The sequence below is a fragment of the Gopherus flavomarginatus genome, chromosome 18 (assembly GCF_025201925.1).
Source record: "Gopherus flavomarginatus isolate rGopFla2 chromosome 18, rGopFla2.mat.asm, whole genome shotgun sequence".
Classification (NCBI taxonomy): domain Eukaryota; kingdom Metazoa; phylum Chordata; order Testudines; family Testudinidae; genus Gopherus; species Gopherus flavomarginatus.
Window position 1 is genome coordinate 4,006,307 of NC_066634.1, and position 25,447 is coordinate 4,031,753.

The window sequence follows — 25,447 nt, forward strand, 5'->3', positions numbered from 1 at the left end:
ACCACTGAAACGGTTCTGGTGGATTCCCCGTCCCAGGCCTTCTTAAATCAAGATGGGCTGTTTTTCTAAAAGATCTGCTGTAGCTGAAACAGGAATTAATTTCGGGGCAGTCTTATGGCCTGGGAAATACAGGAGGTTACACCAGAGGAGCAAGGGGTCCCTTTTGGCCCTAGAATCTATGAATCAAGGCACCGCGCTTGTTCACTGCTACTGCAGAAAGACCAGGGAAACATCTCCCCCAAAGCAGCTTTTCAGATCCCTTCTGTGTGCAAAGCTCGATTGTACCCGTCACTGCACTTGAGCTCGTCACTCGGACCTGGACAGCTCCACATCCCTCTGGGAAACTGCCACCACTTCCTTCCAAAGACAGGCCGAGAGAACTCCACAGCATCGCTGCAGCGTCAGCAGTCCAGGAGCATCTGCAGTGCAGGACTGATATATCAGACCACAGAGGAATTACATTAGAAATGTCCCCAAATAGCTCTGACCTGGGAGGGAACGTCCCGTGTCTCAGTATTAGAACGATAAGGAATAATCGTGTGGGGTGCTCTCATCTACAGATCTCAAAGTGCAGATCAGTGTCCTCATCTGCAGGATGCCCCAGGGTAAACTGAGGCAGGGGGCTGTTTAGTCCCTGTTTTCCATTGGCAGCCAGTTATTTCGGGTGCCTTGGCTAATTTGAAACCCCGAACACCTAGGTTTTAGAAGCCACATGAGCTTAGCGGAACGGGGCTTTGCCGCAGACTCCCTGGGCTCTGCCGAGGTTCTCCAGCTGAGGATTTGCCCCTCAGTCCACCCAAGGGTAGTTCACACGAGGATAAATCACTGTTGTATGTGCAGTACCTCCCTGCCCCATTCTCCACGCAGGGACGAAAGGCTGAGGCCCGTCTGCCGAGCCCACTGTGCGGGATGTGGCCTGGCTCAGGAGCTCCTGTGTCGGCACAGCTGCTTGTGGGGATGAGCCCCGTGGATGTCAGGGCGGTGGCAGAGGAACAGGTGAGGATGGGAACCATGGGTGGAGAGGGAAGCAATATTCAAGCTCTCTCACCAGCTGGAGCCCTGCCCCTTTACTTGACCCCGAGAGCCATGCTGGGCTGACGGCAGGCCAGATGCTGAGCTAAATACTCAGGTTAGTCAAATCTCACAGAGCTGAACGCAGGACTGGGCACGAGCTGGGAGGAAGGCCTTCAGCAAAACCCCAGCTAAGGCCGCAGGATGTCCTGGTGCTTCAGTAGGGGGTGCTCTCCCTTATTTGTGCTGACTGCAATGCTTCTCGGTGCTGCAGGGGGCGCTCTCCCCTCAGTGCTGGCACCAGTGCCCCAGTGCCCGGCCAGGGGGTTTGTGCTGCAGGGAGCGGGGCAGGGGCTTGGTAGGAGGCACGCGCCGTTTGCAGGGGGCATTAAAAAGTCTTGGGGTCTCCATTTCTTGCAGCGAGTAGAGGTTAGGATGGGGTTAGGGGGCCTGAGAGTCAGGAGTCGTGAGGCCTAGTTCCTGCCATGCAGGGGAATGTGGTCCAGGGAAGTGGGAGATAGCATCGGAATATTTTATTCCCAACTCCAGGGGCCAGCAAGGGCTAGTGGTTACAGCGGGAGAGGGATAACTCATGTCAGGACTCCTGGGTTCTATTCCTGCCTCTGGCCCTCTTTCACAGCATGAGCATGGGGAGTCTCTTCTCTTGTCTGTGGCTTAAAAGGGAGCCAACCGCACTCACATGGGAACTGCAGAGCTTAGCTGGCCCAGGGACGTGCTTTGGGAGCCTTGGACAACAGTCCCCAGATGTTTGCCTTACCCAGCACTGACTCAGGGACCTGTTTCCCCAGGATGTGGGCGCGGCCAATTGCACCCCAGCATGGCTGGCTCAGCCGAGCGCCGCCGGGGAAGCCAAAGCCCTGGCTGAGCAGCAGCAGCGACTGATGCCAGAGATGCCAGAAAGGTAAGAAGAGGGGATGAGGGATGTGGAAGCTGCCTTCTACCTGTCTCATGCTGCTGGCTCTTCCCCCAGCTCCATGGGGCACGTCTGCACTGCCATAAGAGACCCACGGAACAGCCACCCTGGCCCAGGGCAGCTGCCTGGGGCTCACCCTGCAGGGCTAGAAAACTGCAGTGTATATGCTGGGGCTGGAGCCCAGGTTCTGGGACCCTCCCCCTTTGCAGGGGCTCAGATCCCAGGCTCCGGCCTGAGCCTGAACGTCTACACAACAATTTTATAACCCCGCAGCCCGAGCCAGCTGAGTCATGGGTCTTTTACTGCAGTGTAGAGGTACCCGTCATTGACACACACCGGTAACTGCCATAATTGGCAGCGACTTCAGGGGAAACTCTCCTCCCTTTAGCCTAGGGGAAGTGCCCTGTGCTGGTACCACGGGTTCTGGTCCTGCATCATCATCTCTGATCCATGTTAATACCTGCACCAGTCACACGAGTAATTACTAGCCGAGGCCTACAGCGGATGCAGATTGACCGATGCGCTAATTAGCTCATCCAACAATTGGCAGGAAGTGTCACAGCAAACTTGGCAGCTGTCTTTATGGAGCTTGTAGTGTTTTGGGTCAGGACGCCTGTCTCACAGCGTTAAGGTGCAGAGACTGTGGTGCCAGCCTGGGCGCTGGCGTGAATAGGTGCAGCTCCCTGCAGGCCACCCAGAACCAGGACGGGGGGATGGGTATGTACACATCCACAGATCAATGGGGCCCTGATCCTTAATTGGAATCGTTAAGTGCGTCTGCAACATAACAATTAATAAATAACATTCCCCGCACTGCCAGCCAAGCTATCTGCCGAACTCCCAGCAGATCCGGAGGAGCGGGATGTTTGCAAGGAGCAGCTGTGATCTCTTGGGAATCATGTGGAATCTGGTTGTTCTTGATGGGCACAAAACCAGACTTTAAATTATTTCCCTAGCAGATGGATCCATTAGTGAGACGCAGCACGGGGAGTGGATAGGGCACTCGATTGGGAGTCAAGAGACCTGCATGCTAGTCCCATCTCTTCCGCAAACCTGGGCAAGTCCCTTCCTTGCCTCATGCCTCAGTTTCCCCTCCCACCTTTTGTCTTGTCTTTTTAGCACGTAAACTCTTTGGGAGAGTAACCCTCTCCCCTTGTGTATGTATTTGTACAGTGCCGAGCGCTGATCTCTGTTAGGGCATTGCTGCGATGATAAACAACCCCTCTCTTCCCATCTAGCACAGAGGAGAGGAGAGACTGGCGCTGCCCCACCAAGGAAGAGTTGTGTGCGCATGGTGCAGAGGAGCAACTTAAACTCGCCACGGGGACCAGCGAAGAGCACAGCTGCTTATCCTGTGTGGAGACCCATGTGCTTCCTTGGCCGGAAGGGAAGGTAACATGGGCTAGCTAAAGCCAACCACCTTTGCTAGCACACCCTCAGGGGAAAATGCCTGATTTCAGCCGGATGAGTTACAGCCTTGGCAGGCGTCCGCTCCGTCAGGCCCTCTAGCTGCTCCTGTGCTGTAAGTAATAATGGTGCTGTCAGACTCAGGCCCGAGTGGCTCCGTGCTCCGGCCAGATCCTGCGATGGTGTCAGCTATGCCAGCTGCAGACCCAGCCTTATTTGTGCATGCGGCAGCCCAGCCAGCACATGGAAAAGCAGAGAAGCTCAGATTTACTCTCCTCCCTGCGGCCCGCAAAGGCCTGTAAGATTTCATCCCCCAACTCCAATCAGTGCTGGGTTACAAAGTGGCGCCAGCAGTAGGGAAATTGATGGTGATGAACGCTGGCGCTGACAACGAACACCCAGCCAGGGGGCATTAGTGACTAACCACCCCGTGGAGAGCACCAGCCATTTGAATAATAGGGTTCTGGAGATCATTTGCATTCTTGGAGCTGGGTGCTCTCCCTCCTTCTTGGAAAGAAATATTAAACACAACCGGGCAAGGGGTGTGAGTGTAACACTTGTAGGGACTGTTACGGTAGCACCCAGCTGCAGTCAGGGCCTCACTGACTGGGTGCTGTACCTGCACACAGCAAGAGACAACCCTTGCCCTGAAGAGCTTAGAATCAAAATAGCCCAGGCCGAGAAAGGACGGGATTATCCCCATTTTACAGATAGGGAAAGTGAGTCCCAGAGAGACCAAGTCAAGAAGGATGTTGATAAAGCGGAGAGCGATTCGATCACAGTCTATAGGTACCCGCATGGGGAACATAAATTTGCTAATAGACAGTGGTGGTTCCAGGCACTAGCGCTCCAAGCGTGTGCCTGGGGCGGCAAGCCACGGGGGGCGCCCTGCCAGTCCCATGAGCCAAAGGCTGGATGGTGAAACAAGAGAAATTCAGACTGGAAACAAGGTGCAAGCTTTTAACAGTGAGAGGAGTTACCCATGGGAACGATTGACCCAGGCCTGTGGGGGATTCTCTATCCCTGGCAATTAGAGGGGCTGTTTTTCTCAAAGACCAGCTCAAGCCCCCCCTGGAGTTAGTTCAGGGCAGTCCTGTGGCTGGGGCTGGCTTCCACGGGAGGTCAAGACTGGAAGACCAGCCTGCACTTGGGTGTTTTGTACAAGGTCTGCACTGGTACAAGCTCATCTGACTCCGTCTTTTAAAACGAGGGCCCAGATCCTCAAAGGTTATTTAGCCACCTAACTATGGGGGTTAGGCACCTAAATACCTTTGAGCATAGGCGCCAACTTTCCCTGGCCCCGCCCTCACTCCACCCTTTCCCTATCCCGCCCCCATTCCAACCCCTTCCCCAAAGTCCCCACCCCAATTCCGCCCCCTCCCTGCCCCTCTTGGATCCCTTCCCCAAATCCCCATCCCGGCCCCACCTCTTCCCTGAGTGCTCCACGTTCCCCGTCCTCCCTCCTCCCTCCCAGCCGTGCGAAACAGCTGTTTAGCGGCACAAGCACTGGGAGCCAGGGGGAAAAGCTGGCAGGTGGCGCGCTCAGGGGAGGAAGGAGAGGCAGACGTGAGCTGAGCACGGGGGCGGAGAGCTGCTTTTCCCCATGGGTGCCCCAGAGCACCCACGGAGTTGGCACCTATGCCTTTGAGCATCTAGGCCATAGCCTTAAGGATGCCAGCAGCAGCAGGAGTTGCGTCTATAATAGGCCTTCCCCTGCCTGAAGGAGCTGCAGCTGCGCTAGCACCAGCAGAGATGACTAGAAAGGGCCGAGCTCACCATTGCCTTGCCCCTTGTGCAGTCATTTACACTAGTGCACAATGCTACCTGTGGCTGCAGGTGAATTGTGCAACAAGCGGAGACAAGGGGGCTGGGGGCGGTGGTGAGATCAGGCCATTCTGAACTTTACCCTTTCTTTCCTGTCTCACTGTTCCCCCTTCCTCCCCCACTTAGACAAATGAACATCTCTCTCCTAATGGGCTAATCTCCTCCATTGTGCTGGCTAATTACCCCCTTCCTGCTAAGAGGTTCTTGTCAGCACACGGGGGCCCTGAATGGGAAGAGTTTCCTTTTAAAGACAATTGTTTTCTGCTAGGGAAAAGGGAATGAAAAACTCACAGGGATATTTATGTGTCTGCCTCACGATTTCCCGTAAGGGACCTGTTTATCTGAACAGCCCCCACCATGAGGCCGGCCACTGCTGCTGCGGTCTTGTTGGAGCAATGGGGAATGGATTGCAGCCAAAATCCTACTTCCCCATAAGAGCTAGCGCCAGGGTTACCAACTGACCATGCCCTGGGTCTCACTTTTACAATGCAGTTCCTGAAGGGTCCGTTACTTCTCCAGCTGGACACCCCCAAACAGTCTGACTGGAGCAGGACTCCTCAGGACTCCTGGATTCGCTATTAGCCTACACCGCATGGCCTATGCCCACCATAGAAGGAGGCGTTCTGCTGGAGTAGGAACACCAGCTGTCCAACTGTAGCACTCCCATGTTGGCGTCACTGTGTCTACACTGGGGGGGTTTGTCAGCATAGTGAAGTAGGGCACGGTGTTGTTTTGTTACAGCCCTGACCGACACAGCTGTGCCAGTGTAAGTGCAGACCGGGCAGTGCAGAGTACTGTTAGGTGCAAGCCATTTTTGTGCTTATGTCACTGTCCATAAAATGGGCACAAGGCTGCCAGACCTCCCAGAGAGACAAGACTTGTGCTTGGAGATTGGCAGCAGAACAAGCCTTTTAGATAAGCCAGTGGTGTGGCACAGATCCATCTGCTTTTTGCCCAGCTTGCAAGAGCAGGGGTGGGCAAACTTTTTAGCCAGAGGGCCACATGGGGGTTCCGAAAATGTATGGAGGGCCAGGTAGGGAAGGCTGTGCCTCCCCAAACAGCGTGGCCCCGCCACCTGACTGCCCCCCTCAGAACCACCTCACCCATCCAACCCCCCCTCCCCTACTTGTTCCCTCCCGGGAACCCCCACCCCTGATCATCCTCTTCTGGGATCCCACCCCCTATCCAACCCCCCTGCTCCCTGTCCCGACTGCCCCCCAGGACCTCCTGCCCCTTTCCAACCCCCCTCTCCTCGCCCCCTTACCATGCTGCTCAAAACAGCAGGACTCGTAGCTGGGCTGTCTTGCCAGAGCCAGCCACACCACCACAGGCACAGCGAGCTGAGGCTGCGGGGGAGGAGGGACTGCAGGGGAGAGGCCAGGGGCTAGCCTCTCTGGCTGGGGGCTCAAGGACCAGGCAGGATGGTCCCACAAGCCAGATGTGGCCCGTGGGCCATAGTTTGCCCACCTCTGCGCTAGAGTCCTCAGCCAATTGAAATGCCAACTTTGCCTACCACCTGCCAGCTTTCATGCCCCGTTTTAGGAACATAGGAGAATTGCCATGCTGGATCAGACCAGTGACCGACCGAGCCAGCACCCTAGAGTTACGGGATAGCCTACCACACATTGTTTAAACAGTCTCTGAACCGTGAGGGTTTACATCTTTGCTAAGGCAGATTGTCCCGTGGTTTGGGCCCTCACTTAGGCATTTGGCAACATGGGTTTGAATCCCTACTTGACCCCTCTTTGCATGTGCCTCAGCTGTAAATGGGGGTTGTGAGGCTAAATCCGTAAGCAAGGTGCTCAGCTAAAATGCCTGATCAGTTTTTTTAAATTATTATCCAAGATATTCTTATCTGTCTAAATGTTCAACCCCTGGAAAGCCTGCCCAGCTTCCACTAGATCATGGAGCAAATATTGCGCTAGGTGAAAGCAGTGGGCCTCCTGGCAACCCTCTGGAGCCAGCAGAGAAGAGACCCCAGCTCCCGGCTGGGATAATCTGACAAGCCCCCTACTGTAAAACCCATCCTGCTGCCAGGGCAGTTCTGTCTCACAGCACAGCCTGAGGTAGGGCAGCTAAGCGCTGCTGAGCAGGGTGGGGACAGCTTTGGAACAATAGCCTGTTCACTCCCCATTGTGTCTGATTGTTTCCCGCAGGCAGCAAAGCCTATCTGTCTGGAGGCCGGGCCCACAGACACTCTATTGTCCAGCCCAGCAGAGAGGTAAGCCTGTGGGTGACCCAAAGCTGCTGAAGCAGCAAGTGGCGGAGAGCGGTTACAGGGGTCTGGTTACACCCCCAGGAGGGTGGAACAGCCTTGCAGCTGGCACACGGAGCTCTGCTGACTTCCCGGTAGCTAAGATCATTTCCACCAGCTGAGGATCTGGCTGAGAGCCACAGAAGGGACATCCAGAGGTCATCTACTCCACCCCCCACACTGAGGACAGATCCAGTAAACCTAGATCATCCCTGAGGGGTGTTTGTCCAAGCTGGTCTTAAAAGAGGTTTCCACAGCCTCCCTTGGTCACCCATTCCTTTGCTGAAAGCTAGAAAGCTTTTCCTAACGTCCAGGCCAACCGGCACTCACTGCAAACAATTCCCCCTCCCTCGTCTTACCCTCAGTGGGCATGGAGAACCGATCACTGTCCTTGGAACCACCTCATCCGTAATGGAAGACAACTCATTCCCACCTCAGCCTTCTCTAAACTGCCCAGTTCTTTTAGCCTTTCCCCAGAGGTCACGTTTCTAAGCCTCTGATCAGGTCTGGTGCTCTCCTGCTCTCATCCACTCCAACAAAAGCCCAATCGCACCCTTAGAAATGGGGGTGTTTGCCATTCCCCCATGGGCCAGAACACAGCGTGCAGCCTGTGCCTAGAATGATCTTAGTTGTCCTGCCGGGCAGGATCTCACCGAGCAATTCTCACTATTCCTAACGGCTCTGTGACTGGCTCAGCTTCTGAGCAGGTGAGCGGCCCTGCCTGGGTCTCTCCCTGTTGTAATTAAAGACCTGTGGCATGGCAGCGGCTGGCCTGGGTCAGCTGACTTCGGCTCACAGGGTTTGGGCCTATAAAACCAGAGTGTATTCAGCCTCTGAGACCCCACGAGGGGGAATGTCTCAGAGTCCAGGCTCCAGCCTGGGCCTGAGCCCCGCAAGCCTGAGTCAGCTGACTCAGAGCCCTGGGTTTTTTATCACCGTGTAGATGTACTGTGTGTCTGGAGCACATAGCCACAGGGCCCAGCCAAAGGCCTTGTTCAATATCCCTCATCACGATGATGCACTGAGATTCAAAGGTTGGCTTCTCTGTTCCAGGAGCCCTGTGGGAGGCCTGCCGCAAGGTGCACTCGTCCCCGTGCAGAACCAGCTGTCCCCTGTGAAACAGAAGCAGCCGCACAACTGCTGGCTTGAAACCTTAGCCCCATGGTGAGTAGCCCCCTGCAGAGTTCGGTCTAATCCCAGTCCTCCACCCCACAGCACTGTGCCTACACAGTGCCATTCTCCCACCGAAAAGCTCTGTCCGGCCAACACCAAGGCTGTCCCAGAGGATGCATGGGTGAGTCTAGAATGGTTTTCCTGCTGTATCACACTCAGAACTGGGATGTATAAACAGCAGGAACGCCAGGAACAAGGAGGTTACGTTCCTTCGGTGTTTGGCCCTGCTGGAATCCTGCGCCCAGTTCTGGCAGCCGCAACTTGAGAAGGAGGTGGATAAATTGGAGAGGGTTAAGAGAAGAGGCCCCAGAATGGTTAGAGGAATGGAAAACACGGCTCTAGGAGCCACGTCTATTTAGCTCCTGGAGATGGTTAAGGGGTGACTTGATCACACAGTCAGTACCGACGTCACAGGCTCTTCAGTCTAGTAGACAAACGTCTAACACGATCCAGCGGCTGGAACCTGAGGCTACACAAACCCAGCCAGGAAATAAGGTACAATATTTAACAATGAGGGGAATTAATTATCGGGCCAACGTCCCAGGGCTGGGGTCAGTTCTCTATCCCTGGCCATGGTAACTCAAGCCTGGCTCTTTCGCTCACAGAGCTGGTCTATTTCAGACAGCAGTTAAGGCAGGGTGGTCCTTCCGGCAGCTGGCCACAGGCGCTCAGAGTGAATCACAGGGCCGTGCTGACCTTGCAATGTAGGAATCCAGATGCAAAGGGAACTGGACAAGGCTCAGGGCTTGCCCAGGAGAAAGTGGCACCAGGTTGCCTAATGGAGTGAATTTCACTCTGTTTAGATGGCTGCAAACCGCAGGGTGGACGCGCTCCTTTCACGTCAGCTTAAACCGCTTCCTGAAGGATTTAAGCTAAAGGGAAAGTGAAATAAAAAAATCCGCCTAGGGTTAACAGAGAACTGTGAACGGTGCGTGCAGAGGGGAGTTTGCCAACACTGGTGTTAATTCCTCTCTGCTACAGCCCCCGTGCACAGATCAGACTTGGGGGGATGGGACGTCTGGGAGCAAGAGTCTTCGACCCCCACTTTGTCTTGGGGTGAGCTTTCTTTCTGAGGGACTGAGGCAGGGGCACCTCTGGTGTATTCTGGATAGGAGGGGGAGAGCCGCAGCATCGCTCCTTTGTAAAAGCAGCATGTTTCTTTGTGCAGGTTTCGCTCGGGCCTGATATTCCTTCTGCATCAGCCACAGCCCCACCTCCTTCCCAGCCGCCTGCTGCTGGCCCTGCTTGTGACACTCCTGCTGCTGCCAGCGCTGTGCTATCTGGTGCTGCCCAGCTGGACCATGGCCACAGGGCTGGCGTGGCCACACCTCCAGCTGCGGTACCTCAGGCCCCCACCTGTGTGACCCCTTCCCACCCACATGGGAAAGCGGCTCGTTGGGGGCCCGGGAAGGACCATTTTAAGCTGCTGTGAGCAACTCTGACTTGAAGGCAAATAAAGACAGTTTGGGCTGATGACCCAGGAGCGCAGCTATCAGTGCAAGGTCAGCCTGAGCCGTCACGGTCCTGTGGGTCCCCTCCCGCAGGGGCCCTTGTTCCTGGTCACCTGAGGTCCCTTCTGTGGTGCTCTGACAGCTCTGAGTGGCCTACGGGGCTTGCTGCCAGCCCTTGGCATAGGGGGTGGGGCAGGGGTGTGGCCAGGGTTCCCTGCATGGTGACTATTCCCTGCCCGTGCAGCACAGCAGGGGCTTGGCTGAACAGGCTGTGGCTGGAATGTCCTGGCTCATGGTGATTCTGCCCCGCAGGCTGCTGAGGGGGCAGACTGGGGGCATGGCTGGGGGGCACTGGGCTGTGCGATTCTCTACCCCCAGGGCCCATCAGGGGCAGAGCAGGGTGCTGTGGCTACTCCTCAGGGCCAGTGGGAATAAGTTAGGGCAGATCTAGGGCTGCCCCGGCTCCAGAGATCACAGAAGGTGGCTTTAAACTCCATGCCCATCCCTGCCCCAAGCAGCTCAACCAAGGGCTCCGCTCCTGCGGCCAGACCTGGCCTAGAGTTCCACAGCCGCAGAGCCCTTAGGTGAGGCCTGGCCTGAGCAGCAGGAAAGATCCCAGCTGTCAGCACTCGGGGTTACCCCCTCACCCCAGAGCCCTGGGTATAGCGCTCAGCTCCCACCCCGGCACATGCCCTGGTGCATCCCACCCTGGTCCCCCAGGCTCGGGCGCAGCCACAGTGAGCAAGCAGACACTGACACGTTTAAGACTCAGCCACCCTGGGACCTGAAGCATTTGTGGAGAAGCAACAAAACTGTGGACAAAAGCTAAAAGATTGTGGACTCGGGGTCTGTCTACCTGGGATCCGCCGGTTCTGCCCTCCCACCTTCCTCCCCCTCAAAATCAAGCCAGGCTGCGGCAGCTCCCCATCAACATCAACTACGATTTCTCAGCCTGAGACGCAGGGATTGGGAACCGCAGACCGACTGGTCACGCGTGTGGCTGGGTTAACTTCTTCACTGGTTTATTTGCAGCTCCCATTCTCTGCACAGCGCATCGGGGGAGAAATGCCTTTCAGTGGGGGGGGGGCCCAGAAACAGAGCATCCATACACAGCTGACCCATTTCCAAGAGACACTGGATCCTCTCCCAATCCAAAAACTTCCCAGGAACAGCCAAAACAGCAGGAGAGGAACAGAGGGTAACCCCAATCTATCACTCCCCTCAAAACACAGCTATTGACCTTCTAACATCTCTGCTCTGAGGGACCCAAACCCCACCGTGGTCCCTGGCTCCCCACCCACCAGGTACGTCAATGGAGTGGGGCCATCAACATCCCCAGAACCTGCCACCCTTCCTGACTGCAGGACTTCCAAAGCCTCCAGCTGTTGCAAACTGCACTCGGCCTGGACGTTCTTATTTCTCTGGGGAGCAAGTAACCCTCTCCCTCCATCGCACCCACAGGTGGCACAGCTGTTCCTGTCCTGGTGAAGACCTGCTCTCCAACTGCAGAGCAAACCAAAGAGCTGCTAACGGGACCAGAGATTCAACCACGCTAGCGTCTGTGTTACCACAGCCTGGTGTTTGATCGGACAGGGAGGAATTACAACCCCTCAGCTCATGGGATTTTGCTTCCCGCGCTTCTGTCTTCAGTCGTTTCAGGAGATGTTTCCTTCTCCTACGAAAAACAGCCAGCAAACTGAAGGGCGTCTCTGGGCCGACGTCGGGGGTAGAGTAGGGTAGATCGGTGCAGTTTTGAAACTTGTTTTTAGTTGGAGCTTCAGGGACGAATGGAACCATGAAACCAAAAAAGAGAATCACATCCTAGTCTCTGCTGCCTTCTCCTCCCAGCTGCTCCAAAGCCAACCAAGCATCAGGATGTTGCTGGACGCTGCGCTGCTGGAGTTTACACACCAAAGGGGCTCAGGAGGGGAAGGGTGCGGGGGCGGAAGGCTCCTCGCCGCTCCCGCGCCAGTCTGTCCCTCAGAGGATCACGCACTTCTTCTTGGAGCATTTCTTCTTGCGTCCGTTGCTGACCTTCTCCTTGTGTTTCCGTATCTCCCGCACCAGCGTGTAGAAAGCATCCTCCACTCCCTGGTGTGACGAGAGCAGAACAGGCGAGAAGAGAAACACACACAGCTAAAGGAAGGTTTAGACGAGGTCCCCGCCCGAAAGCATGGCTGGTGCAGCGTTAAGGAGCTCTAGCGTGGAGGACAAACGTGCCAAAACGCTGCAGAACGCGGACGCTGGCATCTGCCCCCAAACGCTAGATCTCCTCCTAGCACTGATGCACGAGATGTTTAACATCCCTCCCAAAAGGCGCTAGAACAAGACTAGGCAGAAGTCGCCAGTCACTTCTGGAATTGAGCTCTGTGTTTCAGGAGATGGAGAGCCTAGCACAGAGAACATGGGTAGCAGCCTTCCCCAATCAAAAGATTTTGTATTTTCCACTTTTTTTTTAAAACAACAAACAAAAAACAAACAAACAAAAAAAAAACAACCACCATTCTCCAGCCAGCTCTGGGGCCAAGGGAACAGGCCGGTGTCACTTTGCATCCCCACCGCCGGCAGGGTCCCCCACGCACCTGCCTGGTTTTGGCCGAGGTCTCAATGAAAGGGATCCCGTAGCTTTTCGCCAGCTCCTGAGCCTGTTTGGTGTCCACCGTCCGAGAGGGCAGGTCGCACTTGTTACCGACTAAGACCATGGGGACATCGTCCGAATCCTTCACCCTGCTGATCTGCTCCCTGGGGCAGAAGAAAAGGGGCCATCGGAGCTGGGGGCCGGAGAGAAGAGCGACCCCACCGCCACCCGCCCCCAGCCCTGTTCCCCCTGCTCTGCTGGTGTTCCCCAACCACAGCCCCCCATTATCCCAGCTCCGGGCTCCCCCCAGTTCTGCTGGTACCCCTCGATCTCAACCCACATCTCCCTCTTTATCCCAGCCCTGCTTGTGCCCCTCAACCCCAACCCACAGTCCCAACATTATCCCAATCTGGGCTCCCCCACAGCCCTGCCCCACCGGTGCCTCTCAACTCCAATCCCCAGCCCCGTTATCCCAACCTACCCACATGCTGCCCCAGGCTGGGGAAGGGACCCCGCTGACCTGTAGTGGTGCACGTCCTCGAAGGACTTTGCGTTGTTGATGGCGAAGACACAGAGGAAGCCCTCACCCGTGCGCATGTACTGGTCACGCATGGCGCTGTACTCCTCCTGCCCGGCTGTGTCCAGGATGTCCAGCAGGCACGTCTCGCCGTCGATCACCACCTGCTTCCGGTACGAGTCCTGGGAGGGGACGAGACAGGCTGGGAGTGCCCCAGTGCCTGACCGGCGGGGTCCCTCGGGGGCGGGGCAGGCACTCGGGGGCAGGGGCGCGTGGGGGCTGGGCAGGGGTCTCACCTCTATGGTGGGGTCGTACTCATCCACGAAGTGGTTCTGGATGAGCTGGATGGTGAGCGCGCTCTTGCCAACGCCGCCAGCCCCCACCACCACCAGCTTGTACTCGGTCATGGCGGCCGGGGATCAAACGGCTCCCCCGGGGGTCCTGGCCCGGCTCATCGCTCGACGCTGGCCCTGGAACCAGCCACAGCATTAGAGCGGAGAGCCAGGACGCCTGGGTTCACGCCTCTGCCACCTCTTGTGTGGGGAACCCCAGCCCGGTGCTCAGTACTAGCCTGGCAATCCCCCGCGGCCCCCAATACTGAACCCCAGCCTAGCCCTGCCCCCGCCCCCCAAGACCGAACCCCAGCCTAGCCCTGCCCCCGCCCCCCAAGACCAAACCCTCAGCCTAACCCTGCCCCTGCCCCCCAATACCGAACCCTCAGCCTAGCTCTGCCCCCAATACCAAACTCCAGCCTAGCCCTGCCCCCGCCGCCAAAGACCAAACCCCCAGCCTAACCCTGCCCCTGCACCCCAATACCGAACCCCAGCCTAGCCCTGCCCCCGCCGCCCAATACCAAACCCCCAGCCTAACCCTGCCCCCCAATACCGAACCCCCAGCCTAGCCCTGCCCCCCAATACCGAACCCCAGCCTAGCCCTGCCCCCAATACCGAACCCCAGCCTAGCCCTGCCCCCGCCGCCCAAGACCAAACCCCCAGCCTAACCCTGCCCCCCAATACCGAACCCCCAGCCTAGCCCTGCCCCCAATACCAAACCCCAGCCTAGCCCTGCCCCTGCTGCCCAATACCAAACCCCAGCCTAGCCCTGCCCCTGCTGCCCAATACCAAACCGCAGCCTAGCCCCGCCCCCGCCGCCCAATACCGAACCCCCAGCCTAGCCCCGCCCCCGCCGCCCAATACCGAACCCCCAGCCTAGCCCCGCCCCCGCCGCCCAATACCAAACCCCAGCCTAGCCCCGCCCCCGCCGCCCAATACCAAACCCCCAGCCTAGCCCCGCCCCCACCCCCAATACCGAACCCCCAGCCTAGCCCCGCCCCCGCCGCCCAATACCAAACCCCAGCCTAGCCCCGCCCCCGCCGCCCAATACCGAACCCCCAGCCTAGCCCCGCCCCCGCCGCCCAATACCAAACCCCAGCCTAGCCCCGCCCCCGCCGCCCAATACCAAACCCCAGCCTAGCCCCGCCCCCGCCGCCCAATACCGAACCCCCAGCCTAACCCTGCCCCCCAATACCGAACCCCAGCCTAGCCCCTGCCCCCAATACCAAACCCCAGCCTAGCCCCGCCCCTGCTGCCCAATACCAAACCGCAGCCTAGCCCCGCCCCCGCCGCCCAATACCGAACCCCCAGCCTAGCCCCGCCCCCGCCGCCCAATACCGACCCCCAGCCCTAGCCCCGCCCCCCGCCGCCCAATACCAAACCCCAGCCTAGCCCCGCCCCCGCCGCCCAATACCGAACCCCCAGCCTAGCCCCGCCCCCACCCCCCAATACCGAACCCCCAGCCTAGCCCCGCCCCCGCCGCCCAATACCAAACCCAGCCTAGCCCCGCCCCCGCCGCCCAATACCGAACCCCCAGCCTAGCCCCGCCCCCGCCGCCCAATACCAAACCCCCAGCCTAGCCCCGCCCCCGCCGCCCAATACCAAACCCCAGCCTAGCCCCGCCCCCGCCGCCCAATACCAAACCCCCAGCCTAGCCCCGCCCCCCCCCCCAATACCGAACCCCCAGCCTAGCCCCGCCCCCGCCGCCCAATACCAAACCCCAGCCTAGCCCCGCCCCCGCCGCCCAATACCGAACCCCCAGCCTAGCCCCGCCCCCGCCGCCCAATACCAAACCCCAGCCTAGCCCCGCCCCCGCCGCCCAATACCAAACCCCAGCCTAGCCCCGCCCCCGCCGCCCAATACCAAACCCCAGCCTAACCCTGCCCCCCAATACCGAACCCCCAGCCTAGCCCTGCCCCCAATACCAAACCCCAGCCTAGCCCCGCCCCTGCTGCCCAATACCAAACCGCAGCCTAGCCCCGCCCCCGCCGCCCAATACCGAACCCCCAGCCTAGCCCCGCCCCCGCCGCCCAATACCGAACCCCCAGCCTAGCCCCGCCCCCGCCGCCCAATACCGAACCCCCAGCCTAGCCCCGCCCCCGCCGCCCAATACCAAACCCCAGCCTAGCCCCGCCCCCCCCGCCCAATACCGAACCCCCAGCCTAGCCCCCCCCCCCCCCCCCCAATACCGAACCCCCAGCCTAGCCCCGCCCCCGCCGCCCAATACCAAACCCCCAGCCTAGCCCCGCCCCCGCCGCCCAATACCGAACCCCAGCCTAGCCCCGCCCCCGCCGCCCAATACCAAACCCCCAGCCTAGCCCCGCCCCCCGCCGCCCAATACCGAACCCCCAGCCTAGCCCCGCCCCCGCCGCCCAATACCGAACCCCCAGCCTAGCCCCGCCCCCGCCGCCCAATACCGAACCCCAGCCTAGCCCCGCCCCCGCCGCCCAATACCAAACCCCAGCCTAGCCCCGCCCCCGCCGCCCAATACCAAACCCCAGCCTAGCCCCGCCCCCGCCGCCCAATACTGAACCCCCAGCCTAACCCTGCCCCCCAATACCGAACCCCCAGCCTAGCCCTGCCCCCAATACCAAACCCCAGCCTAGCCCCGCCCCTGCTGCCCAATACCAAACCGCAGCCTAGCCCCGCCCCCGCCGCCCAATACCGAACCCCCAGCCTAGCCCCGCCCCCGCCGCCCAATACCGAACCCCAGCCTAGCCCCGCCCCCGCCGCCCAATACCAAACCCCAGCCTAGCCCCGCCCCCGCCGCCCAATACCGAACCCCCAGCCTAGCCCCGCCCCCACCCCCCAATACCGAACCCCCAGCCTAGCCCCCCCCCCCCCCCCCCAATACCAAACCCCAGCCTAGCCCCGCCCCCGCCGCCCAATACCGAACCCCCAGCCTAGCCCCGCCCCCGCCGCCCAATACCGAACCCCCAGCCTAGCCCCGCCCCCGCCGCCCAATACCGAACCCCCAGCCTAGCCCCGCCCCCCGCCGCCCAATACCGAACCCCCAGCCTAGCCCCGCCCCCGCCGCCCAATACCGAACCCCCAGCCTAGCCCCGCCCCCGCCGCCCAATACCGAACCCCCAGCCTAGCCCCGCCCCGCCGCCCAATACCGAACCCCCAGCCTAGCCCCGCCCCCGCCGCCCAATACCGAACCCCCAGCCTAGCCCCGCCCCCAGCCGCCCAATACCGAACCCCCAGCCTAGCCCCGCCCCCGCCGCCCAATACCGAACCCCAGCCTAGCCCCGCCCCCGCCGCCCAATACCAAACCCCAGCCTAGCCCCGCCCCCGCCGCCCAATACCAAACCCCAGCCTAGCCCCGCCCCCGCCGCCCAATACCGAACCCCCAGCCTAGCCCCGCCCCCGCCGCCCAATACCGAACCCCCAGCCTAGCCCCGCCCCCGCCGCCCAATACCGAACCCCCAGCCTAGCCCCGCCCCCGCCGCCCAATACCGAACCCCCAGCCTAGCCCCGCCCCCGCCGCCCAATACCGAACCCCCAGCCTAGCCCCGCCCCCGCCGCCCAATACCGAACCCCCAGCCTAGCCCCGCCCCCGCCGCCCAATACCAAACCCCAGCCTAGCCCCGCCCCCGCCGCCCAATACCAAACCCCAGCCTAGCCCCGCCCCCGCCGCCCAATACCAAACCCCAGCCTAGCCCCGCCCCCGCCGCCCAATACCAAACCCCAGCCTAGCCCCGCCCCCGCCGCCCAATACCAAACCCCAGCCTAGCCCCGCCCCCGCCGCCCAATACCGAACCCCCAGCCTAACCCTGCCCCCCAATACCGAACCCCCAGCCTAGCCCTGCCCCAATACCAAACCCCAGCCTAGCCCCGCCCCTGCTGCCCAATACCAAACCGCAGCCTAGCCCCGCCCCCGCCGCCCAATACCGAACCCCAGCCTAGCCCCGCCCCCGCCGCCCAATACCGAACCCCCAGCCTAGCCCCGCCCCCGCCGCCCAATACCGAACCCCCAGCCTAGCCCCGCCCCCGCCGCCCAATACCGAACCCCCAGCCTAGCCCCGCCCCCGCCGCCCAATACCAAACCCCAGCCTAGCCCCGCCCCCGCCGCCCAATACCAAACCCCAGCCTAGCCCCGCCCCCCCCCCCCCAATACCAAACCCCAGCCTAGCCCCGCCCCCGCCGCCCAATACCAAACCCCAGCCTAGCCCCGCCCCCGCCGCCCAATACCAAACCCCAGCCTAGCCCCGCCCCCCGCCGCCCAATACCAACCCCAGCCTAGCCCCGCCCCCGCCGCCCAATACCAAACCCCAGCCTAGCCCCGCCCCCGCCGCCCAATACCAAACCCCAGCCTAGCCCCGCCCCCGCCGCCCAATACCAAACCCCAGCCTAGCCCCGCCCCCGCCGCCCAATACCAAACCCCAGCCTAGCCCCGCCCCCGCCGCCCAATACCAAACCCCCAGCCTAGCCCCGCCCCCGCCGCCCAATACCAAACCCCCAGCCTAGCCCCGCCCCCGCCGCCCAATACCAAACCCCCAGCCTAGCCCCGCCCCCGCCGCCCAATACCAAACCCCCAGCCTAGCCCCGCCCCCGCCGCCCAATACCAAACCCCCAGCCTAGCCCCGCCCCCGCCGCCCAATACCAAACCCCCAGCCTAGCCCCGCCCCCGCCGCCCAATACCAAACCCCAGCCTAGCCCCGCCCCCGCCCCCCAATACCAAACCCCAGCTTAGCCCTGCCCCCGCCCCCCAATACCAGACCCCAGCCTAGTTCTGCCCAATACCAAACCCCAGCCTAGCCCTGCCCCCGCCGCCCAATACCAAACCCCAGCCTAGCCCTGCCCCCGCCGCCCAATACCAAACCCCCAGCCTAACCCTGCCCCCCAATACCGAACCCCCAGCGTAGCCCTGCCCCCGCCCCCCAATACCAAACCCCAGCCTAGCCCTGCCCCTGCTGCCCAATACCAAACCGCAGCCTAGCCCTGCCCCTGCCCCCCAATACCAAACCCCAGCCTAGCCCTGCCCTCCAATACCAAACCCCAGCCTAGCCCTCCCCCAACCGCCCAATACCGAACCCCAGCCTAGCCCTCCCCCCACTGCCCAATACCGAACCCCCAGCCTAGCCCTGCCCCCAATGCTGAACCCCCAGCCTAGCCCTGCCCCTTCTGCCCAATACCAAACCGCAGCCTAGCCCTGCCCCCCAATACCGAACCCCAGCCTAGTCCTCCTCCTGCTGCCAATGGCCTCACCCCCAAACTCAACTCCTCACCAGAGCAGCTGCTCCCCACCTGGCACCGTCCCCCAGTTGCCCTCTCTCCCTCCTCAGCCCCCTCATCAGCATCCCCACCGCACCCCCCACTTCAGTGAAGCCACCTCCCCTCTGCCCAGCCCCCTTTAACGCATCCCAAGGCAGATCCTCCCTCCCTGCTGCTACACCCCAACCCCCCATGCCACTCCTCCCCTACACCCTCAATCTGCCCCACCCCAAAACCCCCTGCCACCCCCTACAACCCCCACCCCTGCCACCCCTACCCTACATCCCCAATCGGCTCCTCTCACCCCCATACCCTACACCCCCATGCTGCTACTCCCCTACACCCCCATATGCCCCCCACACCCTCTCTCCTACACCCCCCATGCCACCCCTCCCCAGGTCCCAATTCCTACACCCCACCCCCAACACTGAAAGCTTCCCCACTCTATGCACCCCCCCACAGGGAACTTCCACTGCAATGCAACACAGCCCCCGCCCCCCCCGGCACCATCCCAGCCCCCAATGCACCGCCCCATCCTTATGCATCTCCTCCCCTCCCACCCCGGCCACCAATGCACCCCCTCCACCCCCCCGATGCACCGCCCCACCCCCAGTGCACCCCCTCCCCGGTGCACCCCCTCCCCCCATGGGCCGCCCCACCCCCAGTGCACCCCCTCCCCCGGTGTACCCCCTCCCCCCATGGGCCGCCCCACCTCCGGTGCACCCCCTCCCCCCATGGGCCGCCCCACCCCCGGTGCACCCCCTCCCGGGTGCACCCCCCATGGGCCGCCCCACCCCCAGTGCACCCCCTCCCCCGATGCACCGCCCCACCTGCACGGAAACCCACCGGCTCTCTCACGCCTGGGCCAAACCCCGCCTCACCTGCAGCCGGCTCAGGAGCTCGCTGCCCCCCCCAACCCCGCCCTGCAGCCGCTCCCGGGCCGAGCACGGGACAGGCCTCGCGCCGGACACCTCCGCCGGCAGCCAATGGCAGCGCCGCCCCGCCCCGCACGCCATGCAGCAGCCAATCAGCGCTGGGGGCACCATAGAGAGGGAGGTGGGGGTTGAGAGGCTGCGAGGGGGCAGCCAGCGCCCCCTAGCGGGGCCCCGCCCCCAGCCCTGCTGGGGCCCTTGACTCGCGACCCGCAGCCACTGCTCGCCCAGCCCTGGGCTCCCCCCAGCTCTGCTGGTGCCCCTCACTCCTGACCCGCAGCCCCTGCTAGCCCAGCCCTGGGCTCCCCGAGCCCTGCCGCTGCCCCTCACTCCTGACCCGCAGCCCCTGCTAGCCCAGCCCTGGGCTCCCCCAGCCCCGCCGGCGCCCCTCACTCCTAACCCACAGCCCCTGCTAGCTCAGCCCTGGGCTCCCCCAGCTCTGCCGGCGCCCCTCACTCCTGACCCGCAGCCCCTGCTAGCTCAGCCCTGGGCTCCCCCAGCTCTGCCGGTGCCCCTCACTCCTAACCCACAGCCCCTGCTAGCCCAGCTCTGCCGGTGCCCCTCACTCCCGACCCGCAGCCCGTGCTAGCCCAGCTCTGCCGGTGCCCTTCACTCCCGACCCGCAGCCCCTGCTTGCCCCCCCCCCACCCCCCAGATGTGTCTGCGAGCCCCTGAAGTCCCTCGTCACTGTGACGCACTCAGTAGGTGCCCTGGGCTCTTGGCCAGGATTCACAGGGAAGCTCTAATTGTGCTGATGGGGACAAGGCCTGAGGCTCTTACCCAGCCTCCCTAATGAGAATAAAGGGCCATCTGCCAACGCTTGGAGCCAGGACTCCTGGGTTCTCTCCCTGACTCAGGGAGGGGAGTGAGGTCCAGTGGTTAGAGCAGGGGGGCTGGGAGCCAGGACTCCCGAGTTCTCTCCCTCACTCAGGGAGGGGAGGCAGGTCGGGTCAGTGGTTAAAGCGGGATGGGACCAAGGCGATCGGACAGCGAGTGTGAAAAATCAGGATGGGGGTGGGGGGTAATAGGAGCCTATATAAGAAAAAAACCCCAAAATCAGAACGGTCCCTATAAAATCGGGACATCTGGTCACCCTAGACCTAGGGTCAGGACCAGGCTCAGTAACCTCATTTCAGTAACGGGGAAACTGAGGCTGGCGAGCCGTGCCCAGCCTAGGGTGTCCAGATGTCCCAGGTTTACAGGGACACTCCCAATTTTGGGGTCTTTTTCTTATCTAGGCTCCTATTACCCCCCCAGCCCCGTCCCAATTTTTCACATTGCTGTCTGGTCGCCCTAGCCCAACCCCCCAGACAAAATCAATCAATGCAGGTAGTGCCTGGAATAAAACCCAGGCATCCATCTGCCCCCACCGATTTCCCCTTGAGCCCCTCCCGCCCCTAGAATCCCCCCAGTTCCCCACTCCTGCCCCCCCATGTGCTGCAGTCAATTAGAGCTAATTACACCAATTTTCAGACCCATTTTCTGACTAAGTGGCAAAGAAAATTAGAGGCAAAAGAAATGAACTACCCCCCCCCCCAATCCGTGGGGGGCGATTAGCTACACTCCCCAGGCATGACGCACCCATCTGCCCCCCCCCCTGCCCCTGCCCTTTATAAATCCAGTGCCTGAGCCACCGGCTGCAACCAGAGTGGGGCAGAATTTGAGGTGAGATTCCCTCAGCCCCCCAGAATCGGGCCCTGCCACTGCCAGGGCTGCAGGTCGGGAGTGAGGGGCACTGTCAGGGCTGGGGGGAGCCCAGGACTGGGCTAGTAGGGGATGCAGGTTGGGAGTGAGGGGCACCGACAGGGCTGGGGGGGAGTCTAGGGCTGGGCTAGCAGGGACTGTGGGTCGGGAGTGAGGGGCACCAGCAGAGTTGGGGGGAGCCCTGGGCTGGGTTAGCAGGGGGCTGTGGGTTGGGACTGAGCAGCACTGGCAGAGTTGCGGGGAGCCCCGGGCTGGGTCAATAGGACAGGAGGGGTTTTTTTTCCGAGGGGGACAGAAATATCCCATGGTGCATTGGGCTGGGGGTAAAACCAGGCGTTTGTGTGATGAACAGCATTTGGGGGGCAGAGATAGAGGGAGCCCGGATGCCTGGGTTCTATCCTAGCTCTGGGAGGGGAGGGGGTTCTAGTGGATAGAACGGAGGGGGGGAGCTGGGAGCCCGGACTCCTGGGTTCTCTTCCCAGCTCCAGGAGGGGAGGGGGCTCTAGTGGATTGAACGGGGGTGGCTGGGAGCCTGCACTCCTGGGTTCTCTTCCCAGCTCCGGGAGGGGAGGGGGCTCTAGTGGATAGAACAGAGGAGGGGGCTGGGAGCCCGAACTCCTGGGTTCTCTCTCTCTCTCTTTCACAGATGGGGACCCCTGCTGTGCTCTGCATTTCTCTGGCCCTGTGGGGGCTGCTGGGCGAATGTGCTGGGATCCCTCTGATGGTGAGAGCCCCCCCCCCAGCCCCCAGCTCCTGTCAGCCCCTCCCCCAGTGCCCCCCAGTCTGTCTCCTCCATCCCCACCTGTCGTGCCTGGGCCCCCGGGGCCCCCTGAATGGTACGATCCCCACTAGGCCTCTGCTGGGGTCCTGGGCTGTCCCAGTGTGCGAGCGGGGGGAGCTCAGACGGCGGGGGCAAAGCTACTCGGTTAATGGGTTTTTTTCCTGCAGCTCAAAGACAAACGTGGCTGGACCCTGAACAGTGCAGGCTACCTGCTGGGCCCCCGTGAGTACCCCCCGCCCCCCCTGGAGAGAACCCCGGCGTCCTGGCTGCTGCCAACCCCAGAGAGAACCCAGGTGTCCTGGCTACCCTCCCTCTCCTGGGAGAGAACCCAGGTGTCCTGGCACCCCCCCACAAGAGAGAACCCAGACGTCCTGGCACTCCGCACCCCCCTGGGAGAGAACCCAGGTGTCCTGGCACCCCCCCCCACAGGAGAGAGCCCAGACGTCCTGGCACTCCGCACCCCCCTGGGAGAGAACCCAGGTGTCCTGGCTACCCCGCTCCCTAGGTGTCCTGGCTACCCTCCTTCTCCCGGGAGAGAACCCAGGTGTCCTGGCACCCCCTCCCCCCCAGGAGAGAACCCAGGCATCCTGGCACTCCCCACCCCCCTGGGAGAGAACCCAGACGTCCTGGCACTCCCCACCCAGGCATCCTGGCTCCCACTCCCCACTGTGCCGCCCCCCCCCCCAGGAGAGAACCCAGGCATCCTGGCTCCCCTGCCACAATGCCGCCCCCCTGCCCTGGGAGAGAACTCAGGCATCCCTGTCCCGTCCCCCGCCCCCGGCCATGGCACCTCCCATGCCACCTGTGAGAGAACCCAGGCATCCTGGCTCCCCGTCCCTGCTGTGATGCCCCCCCCCCCGGGAGAGAACCCAGGAGTCCTGGTTCCCAGCAACCCCTGCCCTAAGCACTAGACCCTACCTCTCCAGCTGGGTTAGAACCCAGGCGTCCGGGCCCGCAGCCCCCCCCCTCACCCTCTCTCTCACAGATGCCCACCGCCCGCTGATGGATAAGGGGGCCTTAGCCGGGAAGCGGGAGGCCGTGGAGGAACCGGTGCAGCTGGAGGTGGAGTTCGATGGTGAGTCCCTGGCCCCCAATCCCCTCAGGGCCCCTCTCTGCACCCCACTCACCTGCCCTGTTCTCCTCCAGGTGCCCCCCTGCGCCCCCTGGCCGAGCGCGGCCTCCAGACCTTGCTGGATTTCCTCTCCTCCCTGTGTCTTCCAGGTGAGTGCCAGGGCCGGGCCCGGGGGGGCGAGGGGGGTAGTGGGTAAAGGCGGGGGGCTGGGAGCCAGGACTCCTGGGTTCTCTCCCTGGCTCTGGGAAGGGAGTGGGGTCTGGTGGTTAGAGCTGGGGTGTGGGGGACGGGGCTGGGAGCCAGGACTCCTGGGTTCTCTCTCTGGTTCTGGAAGGGGAGTAGGGTCTAGTGGTTAGAGCAAGGGGCTGGGAGATTGGACTCCTAGGTTCTCTCTCTCGTTCTGGGAGGGGAGTGGGCTCTAGCGGTTAGAGCCAGGGAGTGGGGGGGGGGTTGGGGCTGGGAGCCAGGACGCCTGGGTTCTCTCTCTGGTTGTGGGAGGGGAGTGGTGTCTAGTGGTTACAGCGAGGGCGGGGCTGGGACCCAGAACGCCGGGGTTCTCACATCGTCCCTGGGGTGGAGGTGAGGACTTGCCCATGGAGCTAATCAAGGGGTCTCTGTCTCCTTCCCTCCTGCAGAGCTGGGGTCCCCGGATTGTCTGCCCCTCCCCGATGCCGCCGGGCAGCCCTAGCCGCCCGTCCCCCCACCAATCTGCCTGTGCCAGGAGCCCGCCCTCACGGTGACAGGCGCACACCCCAGAGCAGCGCCCCCTGCCCTGGTGTGGACATGCTCAGCCCTCCCTCACCTGCCCCCTCGACCTGGGACCCCCCCCCCGCCTTCTGGCCTCCCACGCAGGCCCCTCCCCCCTCCCATTCTGCTGCCACCAGCCGCCTAGTGTGACGTCCCCCTGACCAAGCAGGGGGAGTTGCCCCCGGGTACCCCATTCCACTTCCTGCCCTGAGTGTGATAGTGGCGGGGGAGTGGGGGCTAGTGGTTAGAGCAGGGGGGCTGGGAGCCCGGAATCCTGGGTTCTCTCCCTGGCTCTGCGACTGCTTCCCCATGTGCCTTTGGGGGTATGTCCCTTCTCCGTCACTCATTGCCTCAGTTTCCCCTCCCATGGCCCCCTGGAATGCTCTAGTCATCATGCTGCATGTGGAACAAGCGATGGGGCTGCGGACCTCGGGGAGACTCCCACTCTGCAGTACGGGGCACTTGACACAGCTGCACCCAGCGCCTCCCTGCAACACATCCCCGAACTGGATGTCGACCCAACACTCCCCGAGCATGGCAACTGGGACCACCGGCGGCCCACGGCGGAGGGCACAGACGGGGCCGGGGACCCCCAAATCCTGCAGGGATCCTGGAGGATCAGACCCTCCCCAGACCCAGACCCCTGTCTTGAGGTGGGAGGGTCACCCTAAGCAACCAGCCAATAAATATTTCACTGCTCAATATTCCTGTGTGGTGCTTGGGCTGGGGCTGGGAGCCAGGACGCCTGGGTTCTCTCCCCGGGTCTGGGAGGGGAGTGGGGTCCAGTGGTTAGAGTGGGGGTGGGGTGGGAGCCAGGACTCCTGGGTTCTCTCCCTGTCCCTGCAAGAAGCTTAGGAGTGATGCAGCAGGAATCTGTGTGTTGGCAGCCCTCTGGGGGTCACTCTCACTGGGGTGAGCCCCTCGGCTTCCCACCCCCAGGACCCACCCTCGGAGCCTGCAGCCCCCCCCCCGGGTCATACCGCACAAGCGAGTGCCCCGGGATGGGTCCTGGGGGCAGACGGGCCCCCCAGAGGGAGCCAGGCCCCCAGCTCCGGGCTCGGGAATGACTCAGCTGGGGGGGGGACTATGGGGGGGTTGTTGGGGGTCTGGGCACAGAGCAGAGAGTCCTGGGTTAGCGCCGAGAACAGAAATTACAGCCAAGCCCGGCTGGGTCGGGCCCGAGCCCAGAGCCCCCCGACCTCTTAGTGCCAGTGCCCCCAGCTCCCCCCCAGCAGCCCCACATGGAGCAACCCCCCACCCCTGGCCCCTCGTCCTCCAGCTGGTCGCACCCGCCTGGCTCCCTGCCCAGGGAGCACCCGCAGGCATTAGCTGCTGGGTGCCAACGGGCCGGGCTGGGCCCAGGCTGCCAGGCTCAGTCACACCTGGGGCTCTGGGTCACTGCAAAGAGTGAACAACCGTCTCCCCCACCGCTAGCTAACCAGGCAGCTCGTGGGGAAACTGAGGCACACACAGACTATTATGGGAAATCACCAGGACAACAGCTCATCTGTCC

The 25,447-nt window shown here is 62.1% G+C and overlaps 3 protein-coding genes across 5 annotated transcripts in view; 2 read left to right on the top strand and 1 right to left on the bottom strand.

The window, feature by feature from the left end:
- KASH5 (KASH domain containing 5) overlaps nucleotides 1–10,508 on the top strand; it is a 34,481-nt gene extending 23,973 nt beyond the window's left edge. Inside the window, exons 15-20 of the mRNA XM_050927691.1 lie at nucleotides 868–996; nucleotides 1,821–1,933; nucleotides 3,184–3,337; nucleotides 7,333–7,397; nucleotides 8,484–8,594; nucleotides 9,772–10,508. Of these exons, the coding sequence (XP_050783648.1) occupies nucleotides 868–996; nucleotides 1,821–1,933; nucleotides 3,184–3,337; nucleotides 7,333–7,397; nucleotides 8,484–8,594; nucleotides 9,772–9,967 (768 nt within the window). The 3' untranslated portion in view covers nucleotides 9,968–10,508. The remainder of the gene's footprint in view (nucleotides 1–867; nucleotides 997–1,820; nucleotides 1,934–3,183; nucleotides 3,338–7,332; nucleotides 7,398–8,483; nucleotides 8,595–9,771) is intronic.
- A 547-nt stretch (nucleotides 10,509–11,055) lies between these two features.
- Nucleotides 11,056–19,649, bottom strand: LOC127036656 (GTPase HRas-like). Of its 3 annotated transcripts, none has more exons than XM_050927753.1 (5): nucleotides 19,545–19,649; nucleotides 13,446–13,619; nucleotides 13,153–13,331; nucleotides 12,637–12,796; nucleotides 11,056–12,141 (listed from the first exon to the last, which is right to left on the bottom strand). In XM_050927753.1, the coding sequence occupies exons 2-5, from the start codon at nucleotides 13,554–13,556 to the stop codon at nucleotides 12,043–12,045; spliced, it is 549 nt and encodes a 182-aa protein (XP_050783710.1). In that variant the 5' UTR covers nucleotides 13,557–13,619; nucleotides 19,545–19,649; the 3' UTR covers nucleotides 11,056–12,042. The 3 variants fall into 3 exon arrangements, with proteins under 3 accessions (XP_050783710.1, XP_050783708.1, XP_050783709.1); XM_050927751.1 differs by having other exon boundaries at nucleotides 11,056–12,145; nucleotides 19,545–19,648; XM_050927752.1 differs by having other exon boundaries at nucleotides 11,056–12,145; nucleotides 19,529–19,635.
- A 1,014-nt stretch (nucleotides 19,650–20,663) lies between these two features.
- On the top strand, nucleotides 20,664–24,636 carry LOC127036661 (galanin peptides-like). The gene is made up of 6 exons (XM_050927760.1): nucleotides 20,664–21,295; nucleotides 21,981–22,058; nucleotides 22,283–22,337; nucleotides 23,101–23,190; nucleotides 23,262–23,336; nucleotides 23,823–24,636. Exons 2-6 carry the CDS (start codon nucleotides 21,981–21,983, stop codon nucleotides 23,873–23,875), a joined length of 351 nt encoding a protein of 116 aa, XP_050783717.1. The 5' UTR covers nucleotides 20,664–21,295; the 3' UTR covers nucleotides 23,876–24,636.
- Nucleotides 24,637–25,447: the final 811 nt, after the last annotated feature.

What these genes read in the sequence shown, in the direction of transcription:
- LOC127036661 (XM_050927760.1), top strand. Translation starts at nt 21,981, where the DNA reads ATGGGGACCCCTGCTGTGCTCTGCATTTCTCTGGCCCTGTGGGGGCTG. An exon ending in GTGCTGGGATCCCTCTGATG is followed by an intron (nt 22,059 to 22,282) that starts GTGAGAGCCCCC and finishes TTTTTCCTGCAG; the next exon opens with CTCAAAGACAAACGTGGCTG. An exon ending in CTCCTCCCTGTGTCTTCCAG is followed by an intron (nt 23,337 to 23,822) that starts GTGAGTGCCAGG and finishes TCCCTCCTGCAG; the next exon opens with AGCTGGGGTCCCCGGATTGT.
- LOC127036656 (XM_050927751.1), bottom strand. Translation starts at nt 13,556, where the DNA reads ATGACCGAGTACAAGCTGGTGGTGGTGGGGGCTGGCGGCGTTGGCAAG. An exon ending in GAGGACGTGCACCACTACAG is followed by an intron (nt 12,797 to 13,152) that starts GTCAGCGGGGTC and finishes CTTCTGCCCCAG; the next exon opens with GGAGCAGATCAGCAGGGTGA. An exon ending in CCTCGGCCAAAACCAGGCAG is followed by an intron (nt 12,146 to 12,636) that starts GTGCGTGGGGGA and finishes TCGTCACACCAG; the next exon opens with GGAGTGGAGGATGCTTTCTA.